The sequence below is a fragment of the Lonchura striata genome, chromosome 24 (assembly GCF_050655825.1).
Source record: "Lonchura striata isolate lonStrDom1 chromosome 24, ASM5065582v1, whole genome shotgun sequence".
Taxonomy (NCBI): domain Eukaryota; kingdom Metazoa; phylum Chordata; class Aves; order Passeriformes; family Estrildidae; genus Lonchura; species Lonchura striata.
Window position 1 is genome coordinate 3,892,066 of NC_140726.1, and position 25,987 is coordinate 3,918,052.

Genomic DNA, 25,987 nt, shown 5'->3' on the forward strand with positions numbered 1-25,987 from the left:
CCGATCCCGCAGTCAAGGAGAGGAGGGATGCGCTACTCCCGTCGGGATCCCGGAGTCAGAGAGGGAGGAGGGATGCGGTGTCCCTGTCCCGATCCCGGAGTCAGGGAGGGAGGAGGGATGCGGTGTCCCTGTCCCGATCCCGGAGTCAGGGAGGGAGGAGGGATGCGGTGTCCATGTCCCGATCCCAGAGTCAGAGAGGGAGGAGGGATGCGGTATCCCCGTCCCGATCCCGCAGTCAGGGAGAGGAGGGATGCGATGTTCCCTGTCCCGATCCCGGAGTCAGGGAGAGGAGGGATGCGGTGTCCCTGTCCCGATCCCGGAGTCAGGGAGGGAGGAGGGATGCGGTGTCCCTGTCCCGATCCCGGAGTCAGGGAGGGAGGAGGGATGCGGTGTCCATGTCCCGATCCCAGAGTCAGGGAGAGGAGGGATGCGGTGTCCCTGTCCCGATCCCGGAGTCAGGGAGGGAGGAGGGATGCGCTACTCCCGTCGGGATCCCGAAGTCAGAGAAGGAGGAGGGATGCGCCGCCCCGGTTGCGATCCCAGGGAAAGGGGGAGATGCGCTGGCCGCTCGGGATCCCGGGGCAGGGAGGGAGGAGGGATGCGCTGCTCCCGACCCCATCCTGGAGTGAGTGAAGCAGGAGGGATGCGCTGCCCCGGTTGGGATCGCAGGGAAAGGGGGAGATGCGCTGTCCCAGTCACCATCCCGGGGAAAGGCAGGGATTCCCCTGTCCCGGCAGGGATGCGCTGCCGCGACCCTCGCCCGGGGAAGGGAGGGGAGGGAGGATGCGCTGGCCGGAGCGCGGGGGGATGCGGGGACAGCGTGGGAGCCCCGGGCGGGGCACGGGCCAGCACACGGGTCCGGCAGGCAGGACCCGCCGGATGCTGCAGGGAGCGTGGGACACACACACCCGCTCAGGACAGGGGGAAACATCCCAAAACCCAGCTCAGCAAGGAGCGGGTCCAGGGCTGAGGGTGCCAGGAATGTGCAGGCTCGGCAGGCAGGCAGGGCGGACACTAGTGCCTATTCAAGACCAGGCACAGGCGCCTATTGTTCGGGGGGCCCCGCATGAATGTTTGCAGTTTTAATTGCAAAAACATTTGCTAATTTCGCTCAGGAATGAATTTGGGCTCATTTGTTGTCTGGCTATTAATAGCTGGGGGGATGAGCAGGGGGACAGCAGCCGGTGGGCTCACGTTGTCCTCCCCCCCTCTGCCCAGATGGCAGGAGGAGAAGATGGGGTGGAGTGGGGTTAGGCTGACAACCAGCCTACAGCTGAGTACCAAAATACACGGGGCTGAGTGTGTACACACTCACCAGTCACTGTTTTGGGTCAACATTCAAGGAAGTGAATGGCAATACTTCAAACAGTTGATCTAAGGACAAAAAGCAGTCCTCCAGCGACTCCAGAGAACTCGCAGAGTCTGTTTGGGTCTCAAATAAAGCGAGATTTGGGCATTATTCACCCAATCAGTCAGCGGAGGGGTGTGAAGATGACTCTGACACTCATCCCCAGCAAGCAGAGGGTTGTCACGCGCTCCAGGCTCTGGTGTTCACTTGCTTTGCTGTGGTTTGGAGCAGAAACAGCTTCAGCAGGAGAAATGAGGAGTGCCTGATCCCAGAGCATCACACGGTCTGCCCAGTGCTAACTCTGGATTCAGCTGCTCCCTCTGAATGGGAAACCCACGGATTTAACACAAATTTCCCTGGCAGTGGGGCTGCAGGGTAGAAAGGTGCTCTATTTCCTTCCTGGGTTATGTGACCAGAGCCCAAGTGTCCTGTTGAATCTGGCTTAAAAGATAGGAGGAATGGAAACAAACTCCATATTTCTGCATTTCTTCAGACAGGGAATAGTTGTTAAAGGCAGCCAAACCCCACTGGTTTCACACCTCTGCCTGAGAACATTTACCTGGTGAGTGAACCCAGTGGAACCAGGCTTTGTTTTTCATTAAATTCAAAGTGCCTCATTCTGTGTTGATTTCCAATCATGTTTAAATTTGGGGTCACAAGCCCAACAGATTGGGCAGAGTGTAGTTGAGAATTAAAAGGTTTCTTCCACCACACCTGACTTGAGGTACTGGGGGCACCCCATAAAATAGGGTTATGCTGTCAGTAGTACATAAAATTAGACATGTACTGAAGCGTGCAGGGCTGGTGCTGGATAGTGGGATGGGAGTGTGACTGGAATGATGTGTTTGTGCCAACTGATTACTTGGGGGAGAAAAAAAAAAAACGCATGAAAAGAAGGAGACAAAGCTCCCAAGATGTGGGATCCCAAGTCTGACCTGCTCTAGCTGGGCTTGTCTCCTGCTGTGTGTTACTGCCAGAACAGCCCCTGCTCTTGATGGTGGCCTGAAAACATTGCCATGGAAGGGGAGCCAGTGAAGCATGGAGCGTTCAGGGCATTGCCAGCTCTAGGCACTGAAGATTCTGCACATCAGGGAAATGCCATGGTTGTGATTAAAGCAGCGGAAGCTCTCGGCAGCGCTGATGGAGAGCGGGGCTCACGCCTGACATCACTTCTGCCTCCAGGTCTCTCCTTGCCAGCTTCCCCGTGGAAACAAATATTTGGATTTTAGAGGATTTCACGTGCTGGGCTGAGGGCAGAGGTGTGGAGACCCTCCCAAAACTCTCAAGTATTTCCTATTGAAAATAGGACATGCTGATACCTTGTAGTGCTTGATGGGGAGATATGGGCAAGTCCCAGGCACATTTCAGTTTTAAAGCTCATTATATTCAAATCTCCTTTTGATTTAATTCCGAGGGCTTGGTAATAGGTTGGATTTCGCAAAAGGCTTTTTAAAATCTACGGAGTAGAGGTTCTCATTTACTTTTTTTTTTTTTTTTTTTTAATATATGAAGTCCATCTGTCCCAGCCACCAACAACTGTTCTGAGTCAGCTGTCAGTGCCAAAAACCACTCGGTGGAAATGTGGAAATGTTGTTAGCTCTCTTGCAGTGATGATAAGTTGCTTGTTGGTATTTTCTGATGGGAAGTATTTGTAGTATCGCTTTCTTTTCAACAGGCAGTAAAAAACCGGGACAAACGGCTTTGAGAGCCCTGCCAAAATCAGACGCTTAATAACATCTTCCAAAAAATTCCTAGGAAGGGCTTGGTGTTCCTTTTTGGGTAAGCAGGGTCTGGCATCGCCACCAAAGAGTGGCTGGATGCACATCTCCTTTACAGCTGTTGACAAAGAACGCGACACCAGCGCATTCCCTCTTGCCCCAAATGCTTCTGAGAATTTCTTTCTTGCTGAAACACGAGGAGATCCAAGGAGTAAAATGTGTTTGCTTTAGTCTGTGGACTGAGATGTTGCTCTGCTTTGTGAGCTTGAGTTCTTTCAGTGTTTATTTTCCCTGTACAAGTTGAATTCTGGGTCTCTTGGCCTGCTGCAGTTGTTTTTCAATTATGTGTCCACGCACAGAGGATTTGCACCAGGGACACGCTTGGTGCTGCCAAAAAATCACCTAAACAAGTAAATAAAGCAGAGCGAGCTGCTGCATTTAGCTCCACCAACAAGGTCAAAAGCTGTGGGTGGCCTCCTGCCAGTTTGCCCCTAACTTTAGCCATCTGCAAAGGGCAAAGCAATGATCAGCCCCCACTCGCTCCTGCTTTCCTTGCAGCTTGCTTGGATTATTAGTTAAGTTTCTCTTGCAAATTGGGCTGGCTGCTCGCTCATCCTCTGCCGTGAGTGTTTGTGTGTTGAAGCAGAACTGGCCTCCCAGTTGTATATTTAGAGCTAATGCTTCACAGTTGATTGCATCAAGCCCTGATGATCCGGAGAAGGTTCGTGAACTCCTTACGGAGCCAGCCTGAAGTGGTGGGAGGGAGTTAGCAAAGGCAAAGATTTCCACGGGCCAGCAGGATGCTGAGTCCTCAAGAGTCCTTGTCTGCACAACAAGAGCTTGTGTTGCCAACATGCCCCTCAACAAGATAAAACCACTGCTCTGTGCAAAAAAAAAAAAAAAAAAGCCGGTGGCCTGCTTGGAAACTGCTGTTTGTGCAAAAGGAGATGAGTTCCAGATATAAAATTAATTAGGATAATTACATTCTCAATCTGGCTTCTCTATCAATGGGAATTTGAGCTGCAGCATCTTCTCCCGATTGATAAGGGCTGGTTGTCTTCCCCCAGAACCCCCAGGGAGTATCATGTTTTTATGAGACAGAATCAAGCCCCAGCTGAACGCTAAACATCACTCCTGGGTAGTGGAGGAGTTCAGGGCGTGTGCAACAAACCCCAGTCCCTCGCTGAGTCAGGACATGGCCTCAGAACCAGCTAATGGCTTTAATTGCACTAATGAATGTTCCTGAGATTTCCCCCAAAGGGGCTGGATTGCTGTTTGGGTGCAGTTCTGGCAATAGCTGCACTTGGGGCAGAGGAAATACCTGCTGGGTCACAGCGCTCCAGCTCCCTGCTGGAAACCAGAGGTTTCACTTTTCAGAAGAATAAATAATAACATAAAAACTGGACTTTTTTTTGGCTGGAAAGCTCAGGTCTTTGTTTGCTTGTGACCCTTCAGAGCTCCAGCAGGAATAACCTGAGGGGAGAGGTGTGGTTTGGAGAGTTTAAATGCTTTTTATTTGTGGGGACTTAGCAAAATAAATCTGTGGGGAACAGGACAGCAAGGGGTTCATGGGGTCCATTCCTTGGGGTTCACCAAAATAAATCTGTGGGGAACAGGACAGCCAGGGGTTCATGGATTCCATTCCTTTGCCTTCACCAAAATAAATCTGTGGGGAACAGGACAGTGAGGGGTTCATGGAGTCCATTCCTTTGCCTTCACCAAATAAATCTGTGGGGAACAGGACAGTGAGGGGTTCATGGAGTCCATTCCTTTGCCTTCACCAGAATAAATCTGTGGGGAACAGGACAGCGAGGAGTTCTCCATTCCTTGGCCTTCACCAGAGCGCTGGTCTCAGGGATTATCAACTTCTCACACACTCCTGCTTCTCATTTCAGGGGTCAGGCAGCTTCCTTGGGGGATAAACATTGAGGAAGTGAATTTTAAAGGTGTTTTCTGCTCAAGGACAGCCAGCTGAGGTCCTGCTGTCACTTTGGTGGCCTTGCTGCCCCTCGAAGGAAGCTTTGTGTGACTCCTGGGCAGGATTTCAGCTGTCCAGCACAGGGAGGGCAGCACCAAGACAGCTGCAAACAGAGCTGGAGTCCTATTCTTCAGAGCAACATCCTCAGCCAGGCCTTCAAATGTCTTAGGGAAAAACCCCAATATGTAAAAAGTGAGATTTGGAGGGGAAATTCCCCTGCAGTTCCTCAGTGTCTTGTCAAAGCTGCTTCTCTGATGTGTTGGGGCTTGGAGGGAATTGATTTAGGTGCACGTTCCAAACCAGAAAACAGGCAGAGAAAAGAGCAGCAGAGGCAGGAGCAAAATTTATAAATGGGAGTTGACCAAAAAAGAAGCCCAAAACAAAAAAAAACCTACAAACCAACCAACCAAAAAAACAAAGAAAGCCCACCCAAAACCAAAAGAAAACCGCCCCTAAAAAACAAACAAACAAACAAACAAACAAAAAGGCAAAACAGAAAAACTCCACCCCCCCTGAAAAAAAAAAAAAACCACCAAAAAAACCCTCCAAACCAACAAATATTTTGGAAATTCCTCCAGCTCCTGAGAGCACAGTTGGGTTGGATGAACTCACCTGTAAAATGCTGAGACCTGTCAGATGAGAGTCCAGTCAATTCTGGGCTGGCATTGGCTAATCAAAGAGAAACTGAGCCACATACGTGTTGTAACCTGACAGCCCACAGGTACTTCAGATAAGCTTGAAAAATTAATGGGAATTGTTCTGTCATGCAAGAGTTGCTTGTCAGTATAAATAATCCCAGGTGCTGGGCTCTGTGGTGCCTCTCGTGGGCTGGAGCACAGGGCTTAAGACTCAGTTACAAGGGGAAATGAAGGTTTTTCAGAGCACCAACAGATGAAGTAGATGAAATTAAATTGTGTTCAGATAATGCTTAAGGAGGTTATCTTTTACTTTTCTTTTTTTTTTTTTTAAGTCATAAATCCTAGGGATTTCAGGGCTAAAGCCAGAACACACTGGAACCTGCTCCCTTCATTGTACCTGATTATTACAACACAAATGTGACATCAGCAGCTTTTTTAAGAGTCCTCTTAATTTTTTTGGGCACAGCAGCTCATTTAAAAGCTTTAAAACTGCAGCATGCCAGGGACTTTGCCATGTGGCTAAAAGGCAGCAGTGGACAATGTTTAGCAGTATTTCAAGATTTTTAATCACGCTATTAAAAATATATTTCGGTGGCCTAGGTAAGATTTTCTGCTGAGCTGGAGAAATCCACTGAAATCTAAGGGGATTTTGTTCCTATTACTAGGCTGGGTTTCTAATGCCCATGACCTCCTCTGAAAATCCCTGCCTTAATAAACTTTGGGCAATTTCTTATATAAGTGGCCAGTATTTGACAGAGAGGATGTAAATCAGGACACTTTTAGGCTCTATTTTGAAGGGTGGGAGTAAAATACTTCTAAAATTTCAGGTCTTTTGAAAGCACCTGACTTCCCTGCTCTCTTCCTTTGAGACATCTAATTAAATTGGCATTTTTGACACTCTTGCCCAGTATATCCCAAGATGTACAGCCATGAGGTGCTTGCTGAAAGAGCCCATGAAAATCCCACGCATCCAAAGGAAGCCAGGAGTTGTGTTTCATTAGTGACATGGAATAAGGCTGGCAAGCAAGGTCATGGAGGAGAGCTCTTTTGAGAGCCAGACTTACCTTTTAACAAACAGAGCTCTGCACAGCAGTCCTGCTTTTTATTCCCAGTGGAAAGGTTCCTGCCACTTTCCATCCCTCCAGGGTGGCTGCGTGTTCTCTCAGACCTGGAGTGGAGGTGGCTGCACAGCAGAGAACTTAATGATTTTGTCTGTGTGTAAATGGACGAGATCTTTCAGCTCCCAAATCACCCGTGGAGACAGCATTTTTTGTCTTTTCAGGATGTTATCCTTGGTAAACAAAGATTTGATGGATGTTGCTGCTGTTACCTGCGTTACAGAACAGCTTCTGTTCACGGCTGTTTGCTGGGGGCTGACAAAAAAAAAGAGAAGGAAAGAGCAAAAACTCACTGGAAGCTCCCCAAAAGATTAATTCATGGTGCTTTCAGGCTGCCATAAAGATGAGGAGCGTTCCTGGGAGTATGGGATGATAGCTGGCTGTGTGAATCGTGGTGCTGGAGAGAGCCCCTGTGTGCACAGCAGCTTTTCCCACGTACCCCAGGGTCCATTAAGGAGATTGCTGTCTGCTAATGGACTTCCTCCTGAGGCTCTGGCTGCTGACACTCTCCTGAATGATTTCCGGCAGCTCACACGGCAGGGAAGGTGTTGCAAAGTCCTGCAGCCCTTGCTGCTTCTGCAAAATAGCTTTTATCCCCTCAAAGGGAACTTATCAACAGCTATTTTTAATACACACTTCAACCTTTGCTTAAATCTTTTTCTTCCTGATTGATCTCCAGCAAAAGCTTGAAGATAAATATTTCTTTGTGCCCACCACGTTGTTTGGAGCTGGTTATTTTTAGAGCTTGGAAAACATCCGCTCTGTGCTAGGGAGCTTCTGGGCATCTTGGAAAGGGAAGTCCCAGCTCTGTGCTCTGGAACTCTGGTCTAGCCCAGCCTCTGGGAGCCCTTGGAAGAAGGGGTTGGTGAGGTATTCAGGTGGCAGCAGAGGGGAAGGAGTAAAGCACCCCTGTTAGTGTGACAGCTCCATACTTTTCTGTTGGGATTGGCCATGGGCCATGGAACAGGTTGGCCTCACCCACCATGGATCTCCTTGCTGATCCTACACAGCACAGGAGGTGCTGGTTTCTCTCCCTCTTTGCTTTTAGCTGCTCTGCTGAGGTTGCAGGGAGTGGATGTGGATGGGGCTGCTCAGGGAGGCAATGCCTTATCTCCTTCAGAGCTGATAGAGTTGCCTTTGAACTGGCAGAGTGCCTTGTAATCGCCTACTGAGCCTCGTGGGCTCTCCCTCAAGCAGAACTGGCTGTTTGAGTTGGTAAACATCCTTCTGGAGCTGGTGTTTTCCCTCCCTTTTGGCCAGTTTTCAGCATCCCATAAATCTCAGGGCTCTGTCTGCTGCCGCTGCCTCGCGTGTGCTGGAGGGGAGCTCACACCAGGTACCAACCCCTGTGTGCTGCCATCAGAAATGCTCTGGTGGGCCTGGCCAGCACCCAGCTGTCCTCTCCCATGCAGCAGGGCGAGATGAGCCCTTTGAAGTCCGTGCTGGGGCTGGCAGCAGCTCCCAGGCACCCCGGTACCCCCCTCTGCCACTGCCAACTGCTCCGTGGCTTCTCCAGGCCAGCAGCTGAGCTGCCACCAGGGCTGATCGTCCTGCAGGGCTGGGGCTTTGCCAGGGGGCAGAGGGGACTCCAGATTCCAGTTTATTCCTGGACACGGGAGGATCTGGGGGCTCTTTGCCCATGTCCCAAGGCGTGATCATCGCCCACCAGCATCCTGCTGCTGGTCCACAATAGGGATTGTTCTCCCTGCCTGGGCAGGCTCCTGCTGTTCTGCTGCAGGCTCCTTGATCCTCCTCTTTCTGCAAATATTTGGAACAGATCCGTTTTGGCTGTTCCGACAGTTTGACTCAGCTATTAAATGACAAAAGCGAGCTGGAGCCAGGTTCACTGTGGTCACAAGCAGCTCTACGAAGAGGGGAGCTGAGGGTCAAATTCAGACACGGGGCTGTGTGGGAGAGGTCCTGGCCTCGAGGCTTGGTCCTGGAGCAGGGTTGGATGCAGCATGCAAGGGCATCCCTAACCTTTGCTGGTCATGACACTGCAGTCCTGAGGAGAGTATGGTTTTGGAGTGACAAATGAGCCATAATTCTGGCTGCTTCCATATTTCCCAAGAGCTTTGCAATTCCTGGCCCATCCTCAGTCACTTCTGAGGCACACATGCTATAAGTCTCACATCTGTCACTCAGCTGCGCGTCCTGGACATGAGGCAAAGACTCTCTTGGCTATAAAGGGTTCCCTCTTGGTGTCTGTGCCCCTCATTGAGAAGCAGTAGCTCCTTCAAAGACATGCAAGGAAGCCCATTTGCAGAATTTACAGCTGCTTCCCCAGGCTTGAGTGTCCTGCTCTTTAAGAGCAAGCTTTTAAACGCGTTCTTAAGTGGGAAGATAAGTGGTGTTAGGATCCTTTCATCTGGCTCAGAGCAGGCTGGAGATAACTGATAAGGGGATGACAGCAAGGAAGATGCATAGGCACCTTTGGATTTAATTCCTACTTTGCAAGGCAGTCTTTAAAGCACATCTTGGGTGGGAACAGAGGCTGGTAAAATAAAGCTGGGCCTTCCCTTCTCAGCATATGTCTTTTCCTCATGTCTCTGAGGCAGATCCTCCGTGTGTGCCAGCAGACTGAGCCGGGTTCTCCATTTCTGAGCCCTCCTTCTGCTGCTGACATTCGAGGGACTTGGCTGGGGTTGTCTCTAGACGCTGTTTCGGCTGGTGATTTCGTTTGCACATTTCTTCTTTTTTTTCTTTTTTTTTTTTTTGCAGCAGTCCTTTGCACACTTGGGCTGTGCTTTAAACAGCACAGCGCTCGCTGCCTGGCACGTGCTGGGCCGAGCTGCATTCCTGTGCCAGGGATGCTGCAGCCCCCCACACGGTGGGAGTCCCCAGGCCCCTCCTGAACAGACCCTGCATTCAGCTCCAGAATTCCTGCCCCAGCCCCTCGTCTGCGGCCTGGAACAGGTGGCAAGCACATGCCTGTGAGGGTCTGTGCTGGGGGTGGTCTTCGGGCTCAGCTGCGTCCAGCCCACATTCCTGCTGCGGCCCCCCGCCTCACCTCCTGGCCCAGCTGGCCCTGGGCCACCCAGCACAGAGGTTGCTGGCCAGGTCCACGCGCTGCTGGTGGAGAACAAACCACTTGAAAGTGGTTTGTCTGTGGGGCAAGCCTGCCCCAGCCTGCTGCCTGCTCCTCCGAGGGAATGGGGGGAAAAGGAGCTGGGGCAGAAGGTGTCGGGTGCTCCCCGTGTGCCACGTCCTAGGGATGGCTCCTGTGCAGCTCCAGAGGCTGCTGCACTGCAGGACATTGCACCGGCTCCCAGCGAGCTCCCAGCCATGCCAGACCTACAGAACAGAGCTCACAGTGAGTGTTTGAGCCAGGGAGATCCTTGGCAGGGTTTTGGCACAGTTTGCAGGCCAGCACGATCCAGAGGAGGCAGTGCCTCGTGCCCTGAGAAGCCTAGATCCAGGTGCTGCTGTTGATTTTCCAAATGCCTCCTCCTGTTGTGTCATCGGGGATTTCTGCTCCCTGCTCTCTGCGTGCTGCCAAGTCTCTCCAGATGAGGCTACAAACCTTCCCACAGCAAAAGCCCCATGTGCCTGCCCCTCGGGCTCTCTCTGGGGAGCTGCTGCAGCTGGGCAGGGCTGGCTCTGCCATCCTGGACTTGCATGCCAGCCCCAAGTGTGAGCAGCAGCTGCAGCTCCCTCTCGGATCAGCCCCCAGTGCCTCTGCACCTCGCTGTTACTCAGCACTTTTCCCTGACAGGGAATTAAATAGGATTTCTAGGTCATTGTGGGGCTGTCAGGAGGAATCGTCTCCTGTAGACCTCATTATCAAGGCTCTTTCTGCAATGCCAGACTTCAGAACAATTGCAGCCTGGTTCCCTAAACACTGACTAATGAGACAGAGCTGTTAGCAGCAGTTTGCTAAATAAAGGCTGTTTCTGCCTGAGACAGAATAGAGCCAGACGGGATTTTCTTAGCTGTCTCTCGTACAGGAGGTATTTCAAAGGACTCTGATTAAAATAATGAGATAGATGTTGCTCTCGTGGTGGCTGCGTGGGGTCAGTGCTCGATGCCAGTGCCAGGTGCTTCCCCACAGCAGGGACTTTAACTTGTGCTCTAGAAACCTGAAATTCTCTCCTTGGTTTCAAGGTATCCTGAGCATCTCCCTGAGCTCCTGTGCCTTTGTCCTGCTGTGACAGTGACTCAGTGGACGAGCTGGGTGCTGACCTGCCTTTCCTTGGGTGATATTCTGTGATCCCCAGCTTGCAGCACAGCTTGCCCAGCACTCACACACACAGCTTTGGGAAGGCAGCTGAGCAGAAGGGACAAGTGTGACAAGTGTGTGGCAGCTTCTGAGAGGAGCTGGGGGGTTGCAGCCTGCCCAGAGGAGACAGGTGAGATCTCAGCTTGTATCTGGGCACTGAGCAGAAGGGATGCACCCACCTGGGTAGTGGGAAGCCAGGTGACTTCTCTTGATGTGCTTGTAATGAGATTTTTCATCCTACCTCTGTTCCTGTTGTCAGAAGGGCCTGGATTAAAGATAAACTCTGGAGCATGATGGGATGAGTCCTTGCCTCTGGCTGGAGCAGGCATGGGAGGGCTGGGGAGTATTCCCTGGCCAGTTTGCAGTTTTGTTTGAAGAGGTGCTTTGATGTGACTGTGGGAGTCCATGGAAGGCAAACGGTGTCTAGACAGGTTTTTCTGTCTCTGTTGTTATCTCTGAAGCAGCAGGAATGGTGCCAAACAGGCTGAATGGCTCCAGAAGCAGAGCTATTTCTAGAAAGGTGGAATATGGTTCTTCAGGAAAATCCAGGACAGCTCTTGCCATACCCTGGCTGAACCTCTTGCAGGTGGAACCTGGATCACTTAATTACAGGCAGATGCTCCTAAGAGTGAGCAAGGCAGGTCCAGGAGGTGCCCAGTGTGTTTCCAGTGAGCTGACAGGGCAGAGAGGTCCAGGAGAGCTCCATGACCAGCGGGTTGGGAATCCAGGGCGACCCAGTCGATTCTGGCAGCAGCAGAGTGCTGAGAGAAGACTCCCTTGGTCTGGCTGGCTGGAGGGAGGCAGGACTTGCCCAGCAGAGCTGGCCTGGGTGCCCAGTGACCGCTGCAGCAGTGGGAGAGCAGGGGAAGGCAGGCTGGGATTGGGAGAGGCTTGTGGCCGGCTGGCAAGCGCTGCTCTCAGCGCTGTCTCTGATATGCCATCACCTCCCCGGGCTGTTTGGGAGGGAAAGTGGAGATGGATTCAAATGCCTATTGTCTGTCCTTCAGCTGGGAGCAGAGCCAGCAGAGAGAGAGAGGTGCTGGCAGCATCTGATGCAGGGGCAGATGCGAGGGGAAGCACACTGATCCGTGAAACGCTGGCGCTGGGATTTGCAAAGGAGCCTCAAAGGTTAAGTGCCATGTGCTGGAACGTGTACACGAAGGCCAGGAGAGAAATCCAGGGCTCCTGGGATTCCTGCAGGGCTGGGGGAAGCTTTTTGCAAGCAGCTCTTGCCACAGGGACGAGCCCTGTGCAGCATCTGTGTGTCTGGGCTCCTGCTGCCCTGGCCCCAGTTGTTTCAGCGTGGCCATGAGGAGAGCAAAGGCACACTGTGCCAGGTTTGGTGTCGCCTGGGGACCCTCAGAGCAGCACAGGTGAGCTCAGCCTGGCTCCCCTGTCCTGCAGCTACCAGGTTCTGTGGCTGAGCGTTTCTCTCCCCCTGCCAGGGCAGGCTTGGCCACAGGTTTCGAGCAGAGCTGGAAACTTGGCACCGAGGCACGGAGCAGCCAAGGGCCCAGCTTGCTCCTCTGTGTCAGGGCTGGCTTCTCTGCTGCTGTGGGGAGTGTAAATATGTTCCCAATCTGTTTGCTTCGCTGACATGGCTCCAAGACACACAGGGAACAGATACACTGACCAAGAAGGGGCCATTGTTACAGGGACCTTCCTGACTGTGCCTCTGCTGTGCTTCATCCCCAGCATCCACAGAGCTCAATCCTCCTGAGCCCCCCATCCTGAGCTGCTCATTAGCACAGACAAGGCAGGGGTTTGCTCCTCCTTTACTCTATTTGTCCATCCGTGTGCCCTGATCTGGCCCTTTGATTTCCGTGCTGATCTCTGGCAGGCAGGTATTAAATCAAGCTGTAGATAAAAGCAGTTCCAAGCGTTGCCTCCCTGAGAAGCAGCCCAGACATCCAGTGACACATTGCTAATTGCAGCCAGGCAGTCAGACAGCAATGCTGGAGGCTGAGCAGCCAGGAGCCAGGGGCTGATGGGCTGATGGACAGCTTGGGGTTTTGGCCAAGGAAGAATGAAGGCCCCAAAAAAAGCAGAGAAGAGGAAGGGAGTTACCTCATTTGTTTTCAGCAGGGTTGTCCTCTGAGAGGTATTTCCTTAAGCTTCATACAGTCCGAATTTAGTTGCAACTTTTATGAACAATAAAGGCTTCCACGGTTTCCCTCGGAGGAACTGGAACAAATCCAAACAGATTTGAGTCCTGAGAAGCAGATCCTGTTATTAATGGCAGCCTAATCATTTCTTTCGATCTCCTTCCCACCTTTTTTGCCATTCATGCTGCTAAAGCTTCCAGGCGAGTTACCAAGTCCAGTCTGCCCCTTTTAGCTGTTTCTGACTTTGTAGCTTCCCCTGGTTTTTTTTGAGGGCATTTAATACTCCTGCCCCAGGCTGGGGTGGGGACTGTCCCATGGCTCAGGAGGGAGCTGGCAGTGTGACACAAGCCCAGAGGTGGCAGGGCAGTGGCACAGAGCTGAGCTGAAGCAGGGCTGCTGGGGCCGTGTCTCGCTGGGAAAAGGGCCTCTGACCAGCACTCCACTGGGAGCATTCGGCTGAGAAAATTCTCTGCTAAAAATAGCAGCAGATGATGTTTAAGGAGAAAAACAAGTCAGGGTCTGGGAGAAGTTGGTTCCCAGATACGTGGCTAATTCAGCTCCCCCAGGACAAGTGATCTTTAACCCCTCTGTGCCAAGGCTTGTTTCTGCTCTGTTAAACAGACTTGCCCTGGTCAGGAATCCAGGCTGGGATGAGCCAAGATGGGTTTTGTCCTCTTTGCTCTGACACAGCATTACTCCCTTCCCTCTCCCCCTGCTCATTTATGCTGGCATCTTCCTAATAGCTCTGTGTGTCACGCTTTTCATCTTTATCTGTCTGTGACTTCACTTGGGCTCCCTTTAATTCCTAAGAAAATAATCTCCCCTGAACCCTGCGGCGCTTCTCCCCGAGCAGGTTGGCAGCCTGCGCTTGCTCAGGCTGATGTTAACAAGGGAAGTCTTTTCAGATCTGCTCCTGTGATCCAGGGCTGCCCCAAAAATCACATCTCCGGGCCTGCTGAGCGCCTTCCCCCCTTGCGGGGCTGCGTGCTTTGTTCTGACAGATTCCCTGCAAAGCTTCAAAGCTGCCTGGCGGAGGCCGGGCCCAGCTCTCCCGCCTGGAATGACGGCAGTGGGATCCCTGTGAGCTCTCGGTGTGCTCACAGGCAGCTGGGGATGTTCCCCGGGTGCCTGCAGCAGGCTCCTGCAGCGTTCATTTGTGCGCGCTTCGTGCGGCGCCTCAGCGCGACAATTGCGGCTCGTACCCGGGGCTAGGATTATACGCACGCGGGGAAAAAGAAAAAGGCAAAAATTACACTGTAAAATTGGAGGAAATGTTCTTAAAATGAGAGCTGCTTTCAGTCTTGTCATAAATGATTTCTCTGTGTGCTTGCTCACGCCCTCTCCTGTTCCCTTCTCCAGCCTACTCCCGGCTCTTGGCTCGGATGACTGCTGCTCTCTTCCCAACTCCCATTTTCCACAGGAAGATGACATGGTTGGTCTTCAATAAGCAAAACCTCGGATCCCTGTTTTGCTGGTCAAGCTCTAGGCTGGAGGAGAAGGGAGGATCAGGAGATTAGAGTCACAGACAGAGGAATAGAGGATTATAGGCTAAACCCCTGCAAGTCTCTGTATTGATGGTTGGGACACAGCCAGACACTAAGGAGCACTGCAAAGCCTGGTGCTGATAGCATATCCGCTTATTTCCTGTCTTTGCATCGCAGGCAGCTTCTGAGATGTGTGTCCTCATCAAAAGCCAGGGTCAGGCAGGTACCGAGCATCCCGGCTCCCAGGGAAGTCAAATACCTGCTGAGATCAAGTCTGTGCCTCGGCTGGCGCTCAGCCTGGAAAATGTCACCGTGGCTTCTGAGGTTCTCAGCAATCCTTGAGTCAAATTCCCACACGAGCCAAAAATAAAGGAACTTGCCCCTTTTCCCGCTGCAGTTCATTCCCTCTCCCTGACACTGGCCATAGATCCCTGTCACGTCTCGATGACCCCTCTCTGTCCTGGATTTCATCCCTCAGCAGCTGTCTGCTGCCAGGAGAGTCCTGCTGGGAGGAAGGGAGAGGACAGCAGGAACACCATTGCCCCTGGCTTTTGTGGTAGTTATCTGCTGGTTCCCTCCCACTTTGCACTAATTTGGTACCAGCATCTGCCACTTTGGGGAGGAAGGGGACTTGCTGAAGTGAGAAATAACGTAGGATGTGCCTGCATGGCAGCTCCTAGGGCTGGCTGAGGAAACAATGGAAGGCAAGTGGGAATAGGCAGGAAGGGTTGGTTTCAAATCTGCCCTGTGCAGAGTTCCCACTGCTCTCCAGCGCTCACCATCTCTGTTCCTGGGATTTGCTGCTGCAAGGCTTTCTCATCTGGTAAACAGGTCACAGAGTGGCATATCCACTGCTGCCTGAGATAGCGTGTGCCTTGGCTCTTCCTGTGATTTCCATTCCTCATTTTTTTCCTCCAGTGAACTGGAACTGTACATCCTTACTGAGTTAAGGGGACGCTGAATGTGGAGGGACTGAGGCTCAGCAGAGAAATGTACAGCACTTGGGCAGATGGAAATGATGGGGGGAAGCACTGCACAGGAGACCCTCAGCTTCCTCGGGGTTCCAGGGGCCTGGCCAGCTCCATCCCTGGGGTTTTCATGCCCCAAACAGAGGTGGGGATGAGCTGCCCTCCTGGCATCCCCTCATATCCCAATTTTTGCACTGATTTTCCTGGTGTTGGCTATGAGCCAGCTCAGTTTGAAGGTGTAATTAGGCTGCCCATTTGTTAAGAAAAATGGCAAGACCAGCACCGAGCACATCCTGGCTGTTTTGATGCATTCCTGGCCAAGTGATCCGGGATTTCTCCTCTGTTGTTTTGCCAAAACCTTGGTGCAGCTGTTAGAAGAATCTCTTCTGCCTCAGAACCACACAGCAAGGCCACCTGCCCCTGTTTTTCCCTCCTGGAGACTCAGCCTAACACTGGAAGCCCAAAGCATCTCTGAGGGCTTGACCCCAGAGGCAGGCAGCAAGGCAAAGGAGTGGTCTGGGCAGGACTCAATCCCCTGGCAGAAGCTCCATGTCCTATTCCCTGTTGCTCACACAAGGGAAATAAGACTTTCAGTTCAGCCTCAGGATTGTTGGGAAGGAAGAAGCAATTCAGGAATGCAGGGAATGGTAATAACAGCATTCGTGTTGCCTTTCTGTTCTCCTTCCACTTCCCTTCATCCCTGATTTTGAGGGCCAAATTCCAACTCTTTCCATCTTCTCTCTGAGCTGAAGTTGGCCTGAAGTATATTCCAGAAAGAGATGCAATCTGACATGCTGGAAGCTCTCGAGCCCTTGCTGCTTCCATCCTAATCTCTTTTAAGTATTGGGTATTAGTCATCCACACAAATATTGCTTCCTTCCCAGCTCGCACGTACAGTCAGTCCTCTCCAGGAGAACAGCCAGAACCCAGGGGATGAGCTTGGGAAAACAGGAGAGCTAGGCCCAGATTAAGATGTTGGGCAAGGTTTATACAGCCATATCTGCAGGGTATTAGATGTAGTATAAATGTCTATCTCCTCCTCGATGGAGGGGAGGGTCCCTTTGTGGGGCTGGTACCTCCAGCCAACTCTGTTGGGACAGAGGAAACCCCTTTTTTATAAAATGGGGTGATTTTTGTGAAGGTGCTGATCTGCAGGACCTTAACATCTCATTTCTAGCCACGCTGCAATGCCACAGCAAGCAAAGGTGGTGAAACTCTGAGCTGCAGGAGCCCTGATCAGATGGTGGCTGAGACAGTCTGTCTGCAGCTGCACCTGAGTGTGATGAAACCAGGCTGGGGGAAACCATCAGAAAGATCTGTGTGGTCTTCCCAGGCAACACCTATGCTTCCCTGCCTGCCTGGGAGACGGGAGGAATTTTTGGCTGCAGAAGGAGCTGCTTTGCAGGGAGGCTTTTGACCTAAGAGGGTTCCATTTCTCCTTGTGAGCAACTTGTTCCACTTCTCAGGGTGGGTGTGATTTGCTGTCTGGTTAGGAGGTAGAACAGTAAATCCTTCTGTCCAAAATTAAAAAAAAAAAAGAAAAAAAAAGAAAAAAAAAAGAAAAACAAAGAAGAAAATAATGAGGAGGAAAGAAAAAACTAAAAAAACAAAAAGAAAAAGAAAAGGAAGAAAAAAGCCTGTGTGTGTGGCCTGGGTGCTAATGAGCCCTCTCTGCAGCAAATGCAGTCAGGTCTTTAAGGTCCCAGTTTAAGTCAGGAGATTTAAATCAGGAGATTTAAACAGGTTAAGATTTCATTCCAGAACTGCATGTACCCTGTTTGAAGTCAGGCATCTCCTCACCTTCTGTACTGGTGAGCATGAAGAAAGTGAATTAAGGGCAAAATCCCAAGTTCTTCCACCTCCAGATGAATGCAAATACCCGGTGGTGTTCCACACAGCTCCATCCTGTGAGGTCCTGCTGCTGCTGGGGCCATCAGAGACCCCCTCACCATCAGCATTTCACAGGAGAGTGCCACGAGTGAGCTCCCCAAGAGAGGAGGAGAGCAAAGCCCAGAGCCAGGCGGATGCCAAGCCTGCTCTGTGAGGCTGCATTTGCCTTCTCTGGGTTCATTCTCGTGCTCCCTGCCCAGGCGGGCACATCTCTGCTGGGAGGTGTCTGTCGGAGAGCTGGCACCCTTTTAGCTGAGCAGTAAAAGCCATGCATCTTAAAATAAGTCATGCTGGTTTCTGATGGCTGGTAAAAATAAAGCCTTACTCGCACAAGCAGCTCTAGCAGCACAGAGGATTTACGACTGAGTGGGTTTTTTCCAGGGTGGGCTGGCCGCAGTCTGGTGATGGCCTTTTTATAACCGTTATCAGCTCCCACACAGACCAGGTCCATCTGTTACTTAATTTGAGCGGAGACACTCCTAAGCTTTTGTTCACTAATCTCTCGCTGCATTGACATTGTTCTCCAGCAGGGCAGCCCAGCCCGGAGTCAAGGCTGAGCTCAGGGAGGTGCCGTGGAAAAATGGAATAAAAAAAGGCACGGGTCACTGGGCAAACATGGCCCATCCACCTGCCTGCTCCTGGGGCTTTCAGCCTGACACTTTTGGGCCAGAGCAAACACAGCACCAGCTCCTTGGGCTGGAGGAAAGGAGTGGCAGTTAAGACTGAGTGCTACAAAACATTTATTCACGCTTTATAAATCCAGTCTTTATCTGTCACAAGTACTTTTGCTGTTCCTTAAGTTCCACACAAAGACATTTGGACAAAGAAAGCCCAGAAATCTTCACCGATGAGACTCTCTGGTGTCTCATTCCTGTGCCACGCCGTGTTGTCTGTCCTACACCACCTGGCACAAGTCTGATTGTGGAATTGCAACGAGACGTGCTGGGAATAGAGCAGAGGGGGCACGAAGAGCCTGCAGCACCAGGAGACAAAAGGATGGATGTTTCCAGGCAGATGGTCAGATGCTGCTGAAAGGGCTTAGGGTGATTTCCTCAAAATAAGCTGAGGGCAGGAATGCACCCTCCCCTTTCCTTGTTTTACTCAGTCCAGCTCTGTGTGGCTTCCTCTGCTCTTTCTCTGGAGGCTTCCCATATATTTTCCCATCATCTTCCTCCCTGCTGCACACACTCCCTTGAGAGCAGGGCCAGCCCTGGGGCAGCCTGGCTGCCCTTCCCAGCTCCCCTGGGCTGCGCTGGGCAGGGGCAGTGCTGTCCTTGTCACCTCTGCTCCTGGCACCGAGGATGGATGGATGGATGGATGGATGGATGGATGGATGGATGATGGATGGATGGATGGATGATGAATGGATGGATGGATGATTGATGGAAGGATGATGGATGGAAGGATGGATGGATGGATGGATGGATGGATGGATGGATGGATGGATGATGAATGGATGGATGATGGATGGATGAGGGATGGATGGATGATGAATGGATGGATGATGGCTGGATGACAGATGGATGGATGGATGGATGATGGATGGATGGATGGATGGATGGATGGATGGATGATGGATGGCTGGATGGATGGATGGATGGATGATGAATGGATGGATGATGGATGGAGGATGGATGGATGGATGAGGGATGGATGGATGATGGATGGATGAGGGATGGATGGATGATGAATGGATGGATGATGGCTGGATGACAGATGGATGGATGGGGATGGATGGATGGATGGATGGATGGATGGATGGATGGATGGATGGGGATGGATGGATGGATGGATGGATGGATGGATGGATGGATGGATGGACACCTCCAGATGAGCAGCCCTGAGGCTGCTGACATGCAGAGGGTTCAGGTAACATGTTTTAACACCCCACGACACATCACTCACTCCTGCTGCACCGAGTAACCACCCAGAAAGCAGAGGTGCCTAACAAAGTGTGTGGTTTATTGTAGTGTTCCCACACGGCTCAGGCACGCTTTGAATTGCAAATCCAGCACGGGCTTAGTGATGATGGGCACCTTGAGCAAGGAATATTTTTGTTGCTTTGGTGGGCAGGTGTTTAAATGCAGCTGCGTGGTTTTGTACTGCCTGTGCCTGACAGTGCATTAACTAAAATTACTGTATCAGATAGCATCGAGCGAGGCTGCAGCACAGGATGCTGCCAGCAACTTCTCCCAAACTCTCTCCTGGTCATCCTCTCACTTTCCCTATAACACAATACCTCACCTCCTCTTCAAATTTCTGCCTAGAGCTTTCAAGCAGACATTGGGATGGAAGGAGATGGAAGGTCAGGCTTGGCTTTGAACAGTTGAAAGGGGATTGAATGCACAGAGTCGCCTATAAAACTGCTTTTTTTTCTTCAGTATAGCATTTTAAAGTGATTCAGATACCATGAGTCACAGTAACAAGCATGGGCTGGATCTCTTTAGCTGAAAAAAAAAAAAAAAGTGCCATAAGAATATTCTATAGACTTCAGTGCCTTGTCCTGGATTCTATTTTGGAGAACTGATGACATTTGGGATTCAACCATATGTCTGGCTGAGTTTGCAGCACATACAGAGCTGGTGGGTATTCAGGGAGGTTAGAACATACAGATCTGGTAGGATTTGGGATTTTGCAGCCTATGGAGATCTGGTAGGAACTGGGAGATGCAGCACATATGGATCTGGTGGGAATTCGGGGATGTGGAACATACGGCTGTGGTGGGTGCCTGTGCTGTGGCATACATGGAGAGGGAATGCAATTCCAGCTGTTCTCCAAACCCTGGGTGCTGGGGCCTTTGAAGTGAGATTTACATAACACAAACCCTTTGCTGCTCATTTGTGCTGGGCTGGAAGGAGCCTAAAGGAACACCTTTCAGAAGATTATTAAGCACTAATGATGATTTAACACAAAACAAAACAAACAAACAACCCGTGCCAGCAGAGCAAGGTTCTAGAAGGGCATTCCTCTCTTGCTGTACAGTCTGTATGGTCAGTTCAGGTTTTTGTTTTGCTTTGCTGTCACCTTCTTTTAATTTAGAATGTACTACTTGCAGTATTCTGCCACGCAGAGAGGAATAAATCTGCCTTAGCAGTGATTTAAGCAGCCACATTGATCTCTGCCCACGGTCAATACATGTAATAATGTCAGAACCTCTCACACAGTCTCCAAAGACTCAGCTTCTGTCTAAAATTTGTTGTCATCCTGCTTTGTGCCTGAGGGACAGACCTGAATCTCTTGTGTTTAGTGGGTGAGAAAAAGCCTGCTGTGAGCAGTTTCTGAGAAATGAGATGGGGCTGAAGTCTGGCAGAGTCCTGCTGTCCTGGAGTGAATATTTCTAGAGCCAGAACTCCCTCAGAGCTGCACCACTCTGTGCTTCTGTTGTCCCCACCTTCAGCTGAACAGATACTCGAACTGCAGCAGATGTAAGACTGTAGCCACATCTGTTTAATGGGACAGCATTTTCAGCAAAAGATATTGTGCAAGCAAGAATCTGTAACAAAACTAAAACTGGTCCAGAGCAGGAGGCCAGCCAGCATCCCCTCAGACCAGCTGAGTGCTCCAAAGCCAGGGACCTCATAAATTGGGAAAAGCTGGACAGGGCAGAACGCACATCCAACCATTATGATTAATGCAACGTTGTCCGTTTATTCGAGAGAAGATGGCAGTTTTTATACACTTCTATACAGCTTACAGTTTACAAAGGCACTCTGATTGGCAAGCTAACATTGCTTATCTTTGTCTTAAGGTGGCCTAAAGCTCACACTATAAACCTGTACTGCTTCACACCCAGACAGCCCAGTGCTCCCCATCACACCTTAATACAATTTCTAACTGTGTCACAAACTCTTAATTTCTAACTGTGTCACAAACTCTTAATTTCTAACTGTGTCACAGGCTGGAAGGCCTCGCAAGGCCCAGATCTGAGGCCTGGACTGGAGTAGCTCAAATCTCATTCCAAACATAAATCATGCCCTCTCTCTCTCAGAAATGCTGCAACAGTGCTCAGACCTGGGCCCTCAGTTAAATTCTTGGTTCCAGAAGCAGCAATCTCACTCACACAGAGAGCAGAGGCACTCACACACTGTGTTTCGCTGTTGCTGGAAACATGTCCAAAGGTTCCAAAAGGATTTTCCTGAAATTATGCCTTGCCTTCGGGGGATTAGCAGCCTCCCATGCTCTGGGGCTTTGTTGGGGTCGGTGGGATCTGTTCATGCTCCCAAGGATGGGAGCACCTGGAACATCGAGGGATTTTTTACAAGAGCACAGGACAAGGGGGAATGGATTCCAGCTGACAGAACAGATTGGATATTAGGATAAATTCCTCCCTGGGAGGGTGGGCAGGCCCTGGCACAGGGTGCCCAGAGGACCTGGGGCTTCCCCTGCATCCCTGGCCAGGCTGGAGCAACCTGGGATAGTGGAAGATGTCCCTGCCCATGGGAGAAGTGGGACTGGAGGGTCTTTAAGGTCCCTTCTAACCCAAATCACTCCATGATTCCCTGATGAACAGAGGGAAGGGAAAGTGTTGGCATCGCCTGGCACAATTCCCTGCTTTCAGGGGGTAGGGCAGGAAGCAGCAACCCTCATGAAAATAGACTCTGCTTGAAACCAGACTTGCAGAAATTACTGCTTAGACCAGCTCCTGCCTGGAGAGAACCAAAGTCCAGAGCTCTGTCAGCTCAGTTCAATATTGGATTTCTCCCAAATGCTGCATGACCGTCTCCAGTACGGAAGGAGGAAGGATGGAAAAGTCCTGCTAGGAGCAGTTTTGGCTGGGCCAGCTATTAGTTTGCATCAGCTGGTGGCTTTTGTGTGAGAAACAATGATTTTGGACACAAAGGCAGCTTTCTAAACCCTGCCAAACTCCAGCTCTCCCTGGTGCTCTTTGGGGTACCTGCACTGGGGCTCCCAGGAAAGTGTCAGCATTTAACAAATGAGGGATAGGAGCCAGCAGGGAACATTTCAGCATTGCTGAAAGGGTTTTAGGTGTTGAAGGCCCTCAAGCTTTCAGTGGGAGTGACTTTGCAGCTCAGGCTGCTGCCTTGCCACTCCACCAGAGGGATGTTGTCCCTGCACTGTCAATCTCTGCCCAAAAGCTTTCCCCCCTGAATGCCAGCCCAGGAATTTCCAGCTGTGTCATGATGCTGGAGACCATTTCTTTCTCCACATCTCCCTTCAGCTGCTTTTTTTGCTTTCTATCCATGTTTGTTACTGCTTTTTACTCTTAACCTTCAGCTACATCTCATGTCCCTGAGGCAATGTTTTCCATCATTTTTAAGCTGCTGTTTGATCAATGCCCAGTGAGCTCTCCCTTAGATCCCCACAAACTTCTGATGGGGTTTGTCACAGCAGAGCTGCTCATGGCAGGCCCCTGCAGCTGATTATTTTGGCACTGATTGTAGCATGGAACCTCCTCCTGGAAGGGCTTTGGAGCAGCCTGGTTTGGTGACACCAGAACCAGAACAGCCAGCTCCAGAATATCCTGTCTGCTTCACTCTCCTCTCCCAGGGAATTCCCTGCTTGTTTCCCTCTCCCTCTGGAGAGTTGTTGGTGAATTGGGCATCCAGCAGAGCGTGACTGCTGTTGATGCCTGCTCTGGTGGAGTGCACAGCAGAAAGGACACAGAAGGCAGATTTTTCAAACTAAAGTAACATGCAAAAGAGGGAAGACGAGTGGATTAATTGGGAACACTGGTGCTCAGAGCAGGAAGGGAACAAACAGGTTTGTGTTGTAAGGAGCCTCACAGCGTTGCAGGGCTGAGCTTCCTCCCCAGTGTGGGTCTGGTTGGGGCTCTACCCAAAGAGCTGAGCTGTTTTCTCCCGAATCACAGTCTTCTTGTGATTTACTGCCTCACATTTTACATTACCACACTTGCAGTACTTGCCAGTGCAGTCAGCATTTGTTAGAGGCAGGCCTGGCCCATTCCATCACCCAGGAACTGACCAGATCTCTGGAGATCAGCCTGCTTCCTGTCTTCTGACCCTCAAGTTAATTTTCAAAATAAAACTTTCACTCCTGCATTAGCACAGTTCCTTTCCCATCTAACTGAGCACAAGGAAATGGCTTGTGCTGGCACTGCCTTTGTGCCATTATGTTAATCCTCCTCTTTAATTGCTACTTCTAACAATTACATTTTCCTGTATTTACACCACAACTCCTAAATAAACTCCGTGCTGCTGGTAGGCAGGAAGAGGTTTTGTCTGGGGAAGTCAGTCCTCGGAGCTGGCCAGGATGATTTCTCAGCAGGCAGCCTGTTCCTAGCTGGGTGACTTATGAGCTGTGCTATTTCTTATTACCTTCTGTTTGTTTTTCCAGGCTGCAGACTCCTGGCTGTGGAGCTGACATCCAGCAACACCAGGCCCGTGGTGAAGGAATTCCAAAGTGAGTGCTGCCTGTGCTGCATCAGGCCAGACAATGGAGGAAAATTTGCTTTGTTGGTCACTGGTTCCTTAGGACTACAAGATTCAGAGAAGTGCCTGAGAATGTGTCTGTGTCTCCTGTTTTAAATGGTTTATTGAGGTCCTCTGCAAGCCACTGGCATTGCAAAGTCTCTGCCTAAGTGCTTTTTTGAACTGGGTCCCAAAAGAAGCAAAATAATGCAATTAATACACAGAGAGAGAAATTTGTATTTTCTCTTGGCCCTCCTACAGCTGTGTCTGGGACACTGGGAAGGCTCCTGTCACCCTGCTGGTGGGGATGCCAGTGCCAGCTGCAAAGGGGACAGGGTTTGCTGGGTTTATCCCCAGGAGTTGCTGTCCCAGCCCATGCCCAAGGAGATGCTGCATCCCTGACTCACGGTGTGGCTCTGCCCCGCAGCAGGACAAGGGCTGTGGGCTCACTCTGACTAAAGGGTTTGTTTGCCATGAGCCCCAGCCTGCAGAGAACAGGGTGTTCATTTCTCTCCATAGCTGCTATCTGTTGGACTATTATTTTTGCTGGCCAAAATCCATCTTCCAATAGCTCCTGGAACCCAGCAGCGTTTCTGTTTGTGAGGCAGATGAAAGAGAAGGCTCTGCTTTGTGGGCAGCATCTCCTAATAAAACATGGAGTGAGAGTGCTCAAAGCAGAGCAAAAACACAGCTGCTTCCTATTAATCTGGATTGCCTCCATTTCTCCTGCTAGGTGTTGAGCTGTCCTGCATTATTAAATCCACGGTGACACCAGATCCCAGAATTGAGTGGAAGAAAATCCGCGATGGAGAAACCTCTTACGTGTTTTTTGGCAACAAAATGCAGGGTATGAAGGTTCCTTGTTCTCAGATTTCCAAAACAGCTTTCCAAACAGATTTCAGAAAGAGCACAATGGGGAACAAACAAGCCTGTGAAAGGCAGGAGCTCTGGCTGGCTGGCTGCTTTCTTCTGGAACAGAGCTCAGCAGTTGAAGTGCAGGATGGAGGGGAGCAGGATGTTTTTCCTCCCTGCCTCATTACTGACAGGTCACAGTAGGGTGCCACAGGGAGCTGGAGTGAGATCCTGCCTAGGAGGTATTTTTTGGGTAAGAAAAGAACGATGCAGCTTCCCTTCTGTGGTCAGTGGGTGTCTGAGCTCTCGGGAGCAGGCACTGACCTGTCCAGGCTTTCCACAGAACATGTGAGGGCTCTCCCTCACCTCAGCAGGGATCTGTGTGTCCAGCTGCAGTGCTCTCTGCCGAGGCTGCACAGGGACTTGCAACATCCTGGGAGCATTAGAAGCAGCCTCTCTGGCGTGGTAGGAGAACTGTCAGTGCCAGGAGGGCTTGACTCCATCTGGAATTACTCCAGCACTTCAGATGGGACCAAGAGCCACATCCAAATGAATCTTCCAAAGGAGGCAAGGCCTGAGGCTGTCTTGGAAGTTCGATTTTGCCACAGTTTTTGAGGTTTGGAGTGATGCTTTCCAGTTCATCCTCTTACATGGTTGGCAGCTTTGGTTTCCTTTGGGGTTTTCAAGCATCGAGTTCCTTTGACTCTGGAAAAAGTCTCAGATCAACCACTTAATTTATATACCCAAAACAAGTCTGGTTTTTAGTCTTGAGTCATTCCCCTGCTGTTTCCCTGTCTTTGCTGTGTGCCAGGAGACTTTGCGACTCGGGCCGAGATCCTGAGCAGGACGTCCCTGGTGATTAAGAACACCACGAGGATGGACACGGCCACGTACCGCTGCGAGGTGGCCGCGCCCTCCGACACCAAAACCATCGACGAGATAAACATCCAGCTCACGGTCCAAGGTACCAAACCCACAGCTGCTGTTGCTCCCTTCTCAGCCCCTAAATTATCAGGCTAGCCCAGAGATCCGAGGCTTTGAGGGGAGGAATATCAGGAGATGGCAAAGATTTCCAAAAGAGGCTCTTACCCCAATATATGATGGTGCAGCTCTCTTTATTCTGTGATGTCCAAGAGAAAGAGTGGGGCAAAAGAGGACGAACAGGAAATGTCAGGGGTTTATCCAGGCTTGGGACAGGGAGGGTTTCTTGGCTCTCCACCAACCCTGTCAGGGCAGGAAGGAGGGGACCAGGGTTATCTGATCAGAGGCACAGGGGTCCC

The 25,987-nt window shown here is 50.9% G+C and overlaps 1 protein-coding gene across 1 annotated transcript in view; it reads left to right on the forward strand.

The window, feature by feature from the left end:
• The window catches only part of JAM3 (junctional adhesion molecule 3), a 31,864-nt gene that overhangs the window by 198 nt on the left and 5,679 nt on the right, over positions 1–25,987 (forward strand). Inside the window, exons 2-4 of the mRNA XM_021525811.4 lie at positions 23,782–23,847; positions 24,589–24,702; positions 25,519–25,671. Coding sequence (XP_021381486.2) covers positions 23,782–23,847; positions 24,589–24,702; positions 25,519–25,671 — 333 coding nt within the window. The remainder of the gene's footprint in view (positions 1–23,781; positions 23,848–24,588; positions 24,703–25,518; positions 25,672–25,987) is intronic.